This window comes from Malurus melanocephalus, unplaced genomic scaffold (assembly GCF_030028575.1).
Source record: "Malurus melanocephalus ecotype Western Australia unplaced genomic scaffold, MMel_1.1 scaffold_304, whole genome shotgun sequence".
Lineage (NCBI taxonomy): Eukaryota > Metazoa > Chordata > Aves > Passeriformes > Maluridae > Malurus > Malurus melanocephalus.
The window spans coordinates 829,250-839,011 of record NW_026623536.1 but is presented as its reverse complement, the minus strand read 5'-3'; the positions used below and the strand labels follow the sequence as shown (position 1 = coordinate 839,011).

The window sequence follows — 9,762 nt, the reverse complement described above, 5'->3', positions numbered from 1 at the left end:
ACACTTACAGTACTACAGTTTACATCTACTGCCACTGACTATGTTAATAATAGCAGACTTCTCGGGTCTCTGGAGCTTTACAGGCTTTGAAAGTTTTGAAGCTGATTGTCTATACAGGATAAACCCTCCTGCAGAACCACATAATCAGATACCAGGTTGTGTGTCACTGCTTTATAACCTTAATTCAGAAAGAAACTCCAGTAAGTCCTACATTGCCAGTATATGCAAGAAATACTRAAGAAAATGAAGGTATTCCTAAAAAAAMCACCCCAAAATCTGTGATGTGTGAAATGAATTTGGATTGTATGGATCTAAATACATTCAGTGTTCCACAGATACTCATAGTGAGCTACTTCAGATACAAATCCTCTCTACAATGTAACTGTCAACAAGACAAAWTTTACTCTAGTGCACCACGGAAATGAACTTTTTAGGTACCTGAAACCCTGGAGTAACAGCAGCTCTGTAATATCTGGGGAGTAAGAACAATGGCACAAGGTGTTGCCTGGTTATAYAATAAACTTTGGTCACCCAAGCAGGTTACATTCAAGTTTCATTCAGGTTTCAGGTGATCAGATAAACACAAGAACATCTATGGATGGCACACAGCTCCAAAGGAAGAACCAAATCTACGTTTGCTTCCCATTAAATCTAATAACAACTTGCCATAGGAAAAACAGCGTTTCATATAGAAATACAGACAAATATGCAATTCATTTTAGAATCTTTCATGAAAATGAACATCAGGAGACAAATATCAAAAGATAACCTATAAAACCTTCAAAGGAATAAAAAATACTGTGCTTGTCCCTTCTATCTCTAGACTTAGGAAAGTCAAGCAGCAGTGGGAATCTTCACATCTCAAGTGAAATATCTTGTTAAATAGTAAAACACAGCTGTTTTTATCCAAAATGGCAATCAGGGAAGTTGTTATGGTGGAGTGGAAGGGATCCTGCCTTACAGGCTCAGTTCATTCTTCCTTTTGACTTTTACAGTATCTCATTTTGGCAGTTTTGGGTACTGCAGCCCTCCTTCCCCAATTATCTTCGATGAAAAAGAAGAATGAACCAGAAAATCTGTCCTTTCAGACTTTCTTTACATGGCAGAAAATATTTAGGAGGCACAAGCGCAGTTTTTAAACCTTTTCCRGGTTGTCTTTTGGACCAGCTATATAGCAAGGCAACAGATATTAGTATAAGCTAGTTTTCTTCATGATTCTCAAAAATTCTTGCTCATTTACTTCCCCATCTCCATCTCGATCAGCTTCATCAATCATTTCCTATAAAACACATTGGACATTTGGTCAGGCACTGGACTCTAAACACAAGATATTCCACTCATCAAGACAATAATAAAACATAACTATGTATTTGACTGCTCTTYATACTTCTGATCTCTCAGCACTTTCAGTATAGACCTAAATTTCCACCCAATCCTTAGGAGCTATAGGATTGGTCTGTGCCTGTTAGAAAAGCTCTGGAAAACCAGAACTTACCTGAAGTTCTTCATCTGTTAAATTTTCTCCCAGCTCCTTGGCAACCCTTTTCAAGTTTTTGAATGAAATTTTTCCTGTCCCATCATCATCAAATAATCTGAAAGCTTTCAGGATTTCTTCTTTTGAATCCTTTTCGCTCTAAACCAAGAGTAGAGCATACGTTAATCAGCAAACTCCTGGCACTGAGATGTTCCTTTTTCTTAAGCTGCCACAAGAATTTCTACTAAGAATTCCTACCATTTTTTGTGTCATCATAGCCAAAAAGTCTTCAAAGTCGATGGTGCCACTTCCTTCCTTGTCAATGTCTGCTATCATCTTCTTAATCTCTTCCTTCTTTGGCTCAAAGCCTAAGGCACGCATCGCAACCTGAGCCAAAATAGCAAAAGCAATTCTGTTTAAAGGCTATCAGAATTTTGGTGTAAGAGCTCAGCTAATACTTGTTTCATTTCCTTGTCCAGAACTGTAGTGAYAACTCATTGCCACAAAAACACCTTGGTGTCTTCAACCAGCTTCTTTCATCTTGCTGAACAAAAATAGTATAGATTTGATATTCTTAAGATGTTTTTGCTATATGGTGTCGTGGAAATTTATAGCTAATATTAGGCAGAGATAACTCATGCCTTCAGGTTACATATATAGAAATTGAGGCAGAGTGTGAGAAATCTAGGTAAAGGAGACAAATAACAGGGTTCATGCTTACAAAAAGATCAGACACATAACAGAGGGAGACAACTGAGAATCATCTTCCTCCTTGTACTACTATGTGCATGCAAGYGCATGCAAACTGCCTGAATTGTTACTGAAATGCAACTATGATCCCCATTTTGTTCTTTTTTAAATTAAAAACCAGGTAATTTTTGCATTACATATATGCAAACATGGTTGTAACTTTCCTGAATGTTTGTAAAATCTGCATTTAGTTCTCAGGTGAAAAAAAAATTTATATTCTGATACTCATCCCAGCACAAAAAAAAACTCCACTTCCCAGGAAGAGCCACTTAGCCATGAAAACTGAAACTGTGTAGTTTCTCTAATGCTCAGCTAACAAAACCATCAGACCTAAATATCCACATCGTAGAAAAGCCTGTCTGCTGTGAAGCATTATATGCAGAGTGCACCCCAAATTCAGTCATAACAGAAATCCATTCCTCTTCTTTGTACTCCAAATCTACTTTAAAATAAATAGGGATGGACAAACAGAAAAAGCAGCTACAATTTTGAGATCAAAGGTATTTTCATCCAAAGAAGAAAAAAAAAAGGTTTGAAAACCTTCAGTTCTTTTATGTCGATGCTTCCAGATCCATCAGTGTCAAACAAATCAAAAGCTTCTCTGATCTCCTGCTTTTGCTCTTCTGTAAGTTCAGGTTTCAAGCCACTTTTCTTCCGCTGGGCTGTACTTAAGCCAGGTTTTCTATAGTTGGATGCCTTTAGAAAGTGAGGGAGAGAACAGATAAGAAACAGCCCATTCCAGRGAGAATTTAAAATACAGTAAATTATAAATAACATTAAAGCTGTAGCAAAGGCAAGAGAAATTCCTTGCTGCAAGTGGTAGACACGGGGTCTCTATGCTCATTTTCTTAGGTTATTCTAGAAAGAAAACAAGCTAAGACTTTGTTCCTGGGGAATGGACATTTGGGCTTCATGTTTTCTGCTTTAAACAAAAAGATCATYCATTAAAGGAGTAATGCCAGAAGAACAGGTGGGCAGCCTGAAAAYGAACACCTCACTGAGTTGACCAAGACCCTCTGCACTTTGTGCCATTTGCCTTGTGCATCATTATCCAGGACACTTCTGAGTCCTTTCTTGCTTCTGGTGTAAGCCAGTGCAGTACACAGTGTTCCCCCATCTAKAAAGCAGGAAAGAAGCTTTCCTCAAGAACAGTTTTGTTTTCAAATCGGCAGCAGATGGATTTTAGTCCTTCAGTCTCCAATCTGCACAGAATCATGAAGGCAAGTCCCTCCCACCTCCAGTTTTAAATGGGTAGGCTTTATAAAAGTAAATAAATAAAACACACAAAACAAGGAATTTGTTACCTAGCTACTGCTGACTACTCTTGCCTCTGCTGCATCATTACAATTTTTTTGGCTGGGATCTCTCTCTTTCAAGTACCCAATATGTAACACAGATTCCATTTTCTTGYATTTGGAAGTGAAATTTCRTTTTTCAACGTGATTTGTCCCTCCYTGGTTGAATTGCAAAGCCATTTATCTGGCTCACCTCTGACTTTTCCCTTTCATTAACACAGGCATCAGATTTTTACTCTTTATATGAGTCTCAGGAAAAAAGGCACACCAGACCTTTACCTGACTACCGAGACTTATTGTTCCATTTATTTCACATCTGAGTTGTGCAAATCCCTTTCAGGTTCCACCTCCCGGCCTGCTCGGTGCCATTCCAACAACGCTGCCGGGGCCCGAACGACGCGGAGATACGTGAGCTGTGCCAAGAGGAACCAGGCATGTTCCCTCCGGCCTGCCGAGACGTATTTTGCGAATCCCGGTATTTTTCYGGGCGTGTTTTTCCCGTTGGAGGGGGGCTCTCCGGGATGCGTTGTGCGAGATAACCGGGCAGCAGCTACGGCCTGGGAAAAGGTGGAACCTCCAGGGGSTTTGCACAAGTCCTGCTGTCGGCGGGAGAGGGCGGAGAGGCTCGGGGGAGGCGGCGGTGGGAAGGGAGCCCGCGGCGGGGAGGGCGCGCTCACCATCCGGCCGGGAATGCCGCTCCGGGCTGGGACCGCACCGAACGGGACGGGACGGGACGGGACGGGACGGGACGCTCCGCGCCGCCGCGCGCACCCACACGCGCCGCCCGGCCGGCCAGTGAGCGCGCGGAACGAGCCCGCGAGCCCGCCCCCTCACGGCGCTGGCCAATAGCGGCGCTGCTTGCCCGTGATTGACAGGTGCGCGAGCGGGTGGGCGGGCTCGCGCGCGGGGCGCCTGAGGGAGCGGCGGTCCCGTGTCCAGGCAACTCCGTGTCCAGGGAAGCGGCGGCAGCGCCGGGAACGCGGCCCCTCCGGTGAGACRCCCGCACCGGCCGGCCCGGCACCCCCCGGCACGCAGGAAGCGGCCAGACCGCCGCCAGCTCAGTTCCGGTGTGTCCGCTCCAGGCGGCTTCCCCCTCGGGCGTGTGGGGCCGGCGGGCCGGGGAGCGCGTCCTCTCCCTAGGAATACTACGAGTGGGCTTTCGTTTTGTGGGTTGGGAAACAAAGAGCGATTTGGATTTGGAATAGCTACGCAAACGGGCCTTCTAGGGGTCCGGAATAAAAGATGTCGTTAATAAATTCCAGTGCCTGAGGGGAACTTACAGAAAAGATGGAGCAAGACTATTTACAAGGGCATGTAGTGACAGGACAAAGGGGAATGGATTCAAACCGACAGACAGTAGATTTAGATTGGATATTACGAAGAAAGTCTTTATTGTGAGGGTGATGAGGGATTGGAACAGATTGCCCAGAGAAGCTGTGGCTGCCCCATCCCTGGAAGTGTTCAAGGCCAGGCTGGATGTGGCTCTGATCAGCCCGGGATAGTGGAAGATGTCCTTGCCCATGGTGGGGAGGGGGCGGTGTGTGTGGAACAAAATTATCTTTAAGGTCCCTTCCCACCCAAACCATGCTGTGTTTCTATTATTTGAATCTGAGCATAAAAGGTACAAGGCTCAGGGTTCTCAATTTTTGGTGTGTATGCTTTGTATTTCTAAAAGGAAGCTTTATTTTAATCCACATGGTCAGCCACGGGACCATGGTGTGGAAGAGATTTTGAGGGAAAGATTTCTTTTTGATATATTAAGAATGAATAATTGGTCAAAACTTTAAAGTCTTGGCAGTTCGTCAGGTATGAAGTGGCATTGCTTTTATTTCACTTAATGAAGTATTCATGCATGCTGATTGGACTAAATAGTATTGGAATAAAATATGTTTTTCCAGATTTGAAGGTTAAAGTCAGTGACATGACTATTGTTACCAAGTTCTGCACTGAGCTCTTGAGTTTTGCGTGTAATTTGTCTGTTCTGCTCTAATGAACTTTTGCCCTAAGCAAGGCAAATAACTGAAATTCCAGATAGCAGATCAGCAGGGAGGTGGTAGTTCCACACAGCCTGTACTGCTGGAAGTGTAAGAAACCATGGGAATTAACAGCTCTTTACTATCAGCCGCCCAGAAACAATTCCATAGTATTTTAACAGTGCACTGTTTCAGCACCTGTGAGCATTGATGCTCATAATAAGTGCACAGGATGAAGAGGAGAGCTGTATGAGGGTTAGAATAAGTTAATTTTTTGGTGATTTGTACTCTGGCTTGCTGTGAGGATGGGGTAGTAATCTGTGGTCTGTTCACAGATGCTGCCYGCTGCCCATGGCTTTCAAGGATGTGAATACCAGGAGACACATTGGACTCCAGCAGCTCTCATCCTTAGCATCTCCTGGGAGAACATTCTTGGGGCCAATGAAATCACATAAATTCATTGTGGATGAAAGCACCAACCAGAGCACATTGATTTGTTCTGCTGTTAGACTGATTGAAAGTTTGGATTTGACAAGTGCTGCTGGACAGCTTCTTAATGAAACCATTCAGGCTCAGAACAAGGAATTTAAGACTGGGRTGAGTACCCTGTTGTTCCTCGTTGGAGCGTGGAGCAATGCTGTGATGGAGTGCCTCCAGCAGAACGTTCCTGTTCCGGCAATAGTGTCTGTGATGTCTGAGGGGTTGAACTCTTGCTGTGAGAGAGTCCAGTGTCTTCAAATACCAATACATGATGTAAAGAAAGAGCTGTGTTCTAGCAGAGTTAGGCCAAATGCTTTTGAAAGCAAAGCTTGCCAAGTTGGATGTGACCATCTCAGGAATCCTCAGAATTTGCTGTGTTTTCAGAGAGAGATTTCTTCAGCAGAAGAAGTAATTCCAATAAATTCTCGTTCCCATCAAGGAGATGATTGTCATTTTAACAAGTGCCTGGTTTCACCCTTGGCTGGCTTTGGTTCAGTGGCTTCTCTTGTCAAAGCAGCGGGTGACAAAAGTTCATCTGTGCTGTCTGGAAGTGGTGTTACTGCATCCAGCTGTATCACGAAAAAGTTAACCCACAGCAGATACTTCAGCCCTCTGGGGAAAAGCCATTTTTCAAGTCAACAAGATAACTTTCAGGGATACCTTTCAGATCCATGTGGATGTTGTGGTTTAGGACACCTGGCARTGGCTCTGAGCCATGGAAATCAGACCAGCATGAAACTGCTACAAAGCATTGCTGCTTATCAGCAAGAGAGAGCAGAATGCAGTGGCTCTTCCCAGCTTAACATCGCAGAGATTGTGACGTGCTGCTTGCTGGGCCTGCCTGAGAGCTATTCCTGTGTCTCCCCAGGCTTTGTCACRTTAGTGTCACCAGAGCAAGCCACAGTCATCAAACACTTTGCAGACAAATCCCTTCGGATTCTGCTGATGGATGGYGACCTCACGGAGCAGTATCGCCACTTAGGTTTTAATAGACCCCGTAATGTAAGGACCATATTGGAGCATCCCAATCCACAGGAAAGCAGAGCAGGAGACACGTGGCTGAGCAGAATGTTGGATCTTCTGATGAGCTTTGAAGTAAACGTGGTTTTGGTCAAAGGAAACGTGTGTGAAAACTTMATGGAAGGATGCATTGCCAGCAGGATACTGGTAATTGGTTGTGTGGCTCGGGATGTTCTACATGCCTTTGGGCAGGTCACGGGTGCCCAGGCAGTGACATACCTGAGCCAACTGAACGCTTCCTGTGTGGGGAACGGGGCCTGGGCAGAGCTGTGGAAGGCCAGCGATGGGCGCGCGATGGATCTGGGAGAGCTGGTGCCGGTGCGGCTCGGCGCGGGAGGCATCCCCCTGCTCACGGCCGTGCTCACCACTGCCCTGCCTTCCAGGGTGCAGCTCCTCGAAGACCAGTTCTGGACTTTGYTGTATCGACTCCACCACGCTCTAAAGGATGGGAAAGTTTTCCCTGGGGGCGGTGCAGTGGAGCTCTTGTGCCTCASTCAYATCCGAGTGCTTGCAGAGCAGCCCSAGAGACTGGGAAACGACAAAGCTGTGAGAGAGCTTCCCAGTCCCTGGCTGGCAGAGTATAAATCCATYGTGCTCCAAGCACTGGCAAGTGGCTGGAAGCGGTACCTCTCCGTGGTGCTGTGTAACACTGCAAAGGCTGGGTCAGAGTTGGAAGCAGGTGCCTCAGTGGATCATCACCTCCAGAAAGCAGCAGCCTGTGCCTCTCCCTCAGCTTATGTTTTGGAAGAGTTTAGGAGAGGTGGAGTGCTGGGGGATGGCTCTGATCCCTTTCCTGATCATGGCAAGACTTTAAAGGTTTTTGATAATGTTGCAGCCAAGACAGAGGCATGGAGGAGAGCTCTGGACCTGGTGCTGCTGGTGCTTCAAACAGACACTGAAATTATCACAGGCCCCCAAAGGAATCAACTCTTGAACTCACATGTGTCAAGTGAATTTATGTTTTTATAGGACTKTCAGGATTTTTAAGTCCACGGGTCAGTGGGGGAAGTCCAGGTGCAACCTACATGTTTTTATAAAGCAAACACTGAGRTGTGATTGTGACTTTAGAATGTAACATTGGAAGTCAGAATGAGAGACAGCCACAAGGTAATTTCTGATTTCTATAAATGGGAACTAAATAACAAAAATAATTTGTGGGCTTATCTCTAACCCCAGCCCTCCCTTTCTAGCTAATGGCATTGTCTGTATGGATGTCTCTTAATGTCGTTTAAAGAAAGGTAGAGATTTYTTACATAACATTGCAGTACTTGTGTTAAATGAAAGAATGTAGTGTAATTATTTCTTAATTAATATCCTGTTCCTAATTTCTGTACACTGTAAACCTAAGAGTTAAACTTGAAATAATGTGAGTGTTACATTTTATACTGAGAGATTGTATGAATAGATTCTATTTTTGTATATTTTTATGGTCCATATATATCCTATTTCCAATATATACCCTCTAGAATTTCTCTGGTTTTGACCAATTCAGGCTGAATCCTTCCTTTTGGTACTATAGACTGGATGCATTTCTACACACAATTTTTTTTTACATCATCAGCTGGATTTTTAGATTATTTCCTTGGGGTCTTTCAGCTATCCTTGCAGAGAGGAAAATGTTCCAAGTTTTAGATGTCGGCTAACAACGAAACGAATCCATCACGATGGTTGAGGCAAGGCATTTTTGCTGTGTTACAGAACTGACAGTTTGAAAGCTGGGCACTGGAGAACTGGCACTTCATTGCAAGAAAGAGGTGTGTAGCTATGGAGATACTTTTTTTCTGAACTTGGCATTCTGAGTCACACTGAAAGTGAAATGTCTCACCAGTCTGGTGAAAATAGAATGGAAAATGAATGGAAATGGTGATGCTAAAGTGGATCCTTGCATTCAAGAACTTTCTCATTAAAATGCTCATGGCTGGCAGCACACATAATGAAATTCATCCACAAATAAGGTCTAGATACTTATAGGGGTATCTGTGTCTGTGTGTATTGAAGTCGTGTTACATCTCTGACCTGAAACTAAATATTTGGTTTTCTGTCAGATCCCAGAATWTAGTGGATTTTGACAAAATCTCATCAGTACTGTAGGGGTTATTAATTTTAATTTGGAACAATAGTTCCTAGCAGCATAAGGATAAGGATATTAAAGTTTTGATCATGCTGCAATTATGTTTTTATTGTCAATMAGTTGGCAAATTGGTGTTCAGCTTCTTGGCCACGCTCCTGGTGTACCAAGATGTGAGAGAGAAGAGTCTGGTAGATCAAAAGAGGCAAAAGGAGCTGGCAGCGGTTAAGTGAGAATGAAACAGAAACACAACATAAATATAAACAGACTCTGCTGCTCTGTAAGTGTTTGCAGCTCATGTTTGACTTTATACTGTTTTTCTTGAGCCTCCTGTGCTGYGCGTTGCATAACCCTTGTTCCCAGGAAAAGATCCACTTGCAATTTATTTGAATAATAGAGTGAAGTCTGTTATGGAAAATCTGCAGACATGAATTGTATTGAGGTGGTCCAACATCTATTTATGGGGCTCTTAGACACTGGGAGCTGACGCACCAAATGTTGAGAAAGTCCAAAATGATGTAATTTTTCCAATCAGGCTTTTAAAAAGCACATAATGATATATTTAAATGCTGTGATGCTGAAACTCGGACAAGAGGTTTTCTAAAAAGCTGTCAGATTTTACATTTTGATTAATTAATGCCTGTTTTCTGCAGGCCAACAAAATGGAACATTTTATAAACTAGGTAGATCCTGTATCCTGGA

The 9,762-nt window shown here is 43.7% G+C and overlaps 2 protein-coding genes across 2 annotated transcripts; one reads left to right on the top strand and one right to left on the bottom strand.

The window, feature by feature from the left end:
* Positions 1 to 201: 201 nt before the first annotated feature.
* On the bottom strand, positions 202 to 4,309 carry LOC130579956 (uncharacterized). The gene is made up of 5 exons (XM_057377168.1): positions 4,197 to 4,309; positions 2,765 to 2,920; positions 1,733 to 1,861; positions 1,496 to 1,633; positions 202 to 1,279 (listed from the first exon to the last, which is right to left on the bottom strand). The coding sequence occupies exons 1-5, from the start codon at positions 4,197 to 4,199 to the stop codon at positions 1,190 to 1,192; spliced, it is 516 nt and encodes a 171-aa protein (XP_057233151.1). The 5' UTR covers positions 4,200 to 4,309; the 3' UTR covers positions 202 to 1,189.
* A 469-nt stretch (positions 4,310 to 4,778) lies between these two features.
* BBS12 (Bardet-Biedl syndrome 12) lies at positions 4,779 to 9,296 on the top strand. Its single transcript, XM_057377169.1, has one exon. The coding sequence runs from the start codon at positions 5,844 to 5,846 to the stop codon at positions 7,959 to 7,961; it is 2,118 nt and encodes a 705-aa protein (XP_057233152.1). The 5' UTR covers positions 4,779 to 5,843; the 3' UTR covers positions 7,962 to 9,296.
* The last annotated feature ends 466 nt before the right edge of the window (positions 9,297 to 9,762 follow it).

What these genes read in the sequence shown, in the direction of transcription:
- LOC130579956 (XM_057377168.1), bottom strand. An exon ending in TCGACATAAAAGAACTGAAG is followed by an intron (nt 1,862 to 2,764) that starts GTTTTCAAACCT and finishes ATTTTGGCTCAG; the next exon opens with GTTGCGATGCGTGCCTTAGG. An exon ending in CTATGATGACACAAAAAATG is followed by an intron (nt 1,634 to 1,732) that starts GTAGGAATTCTT and finishes CTCTTGGTTTAG; the next exon opens with AGCGAAAAGGATTCAAAAGA.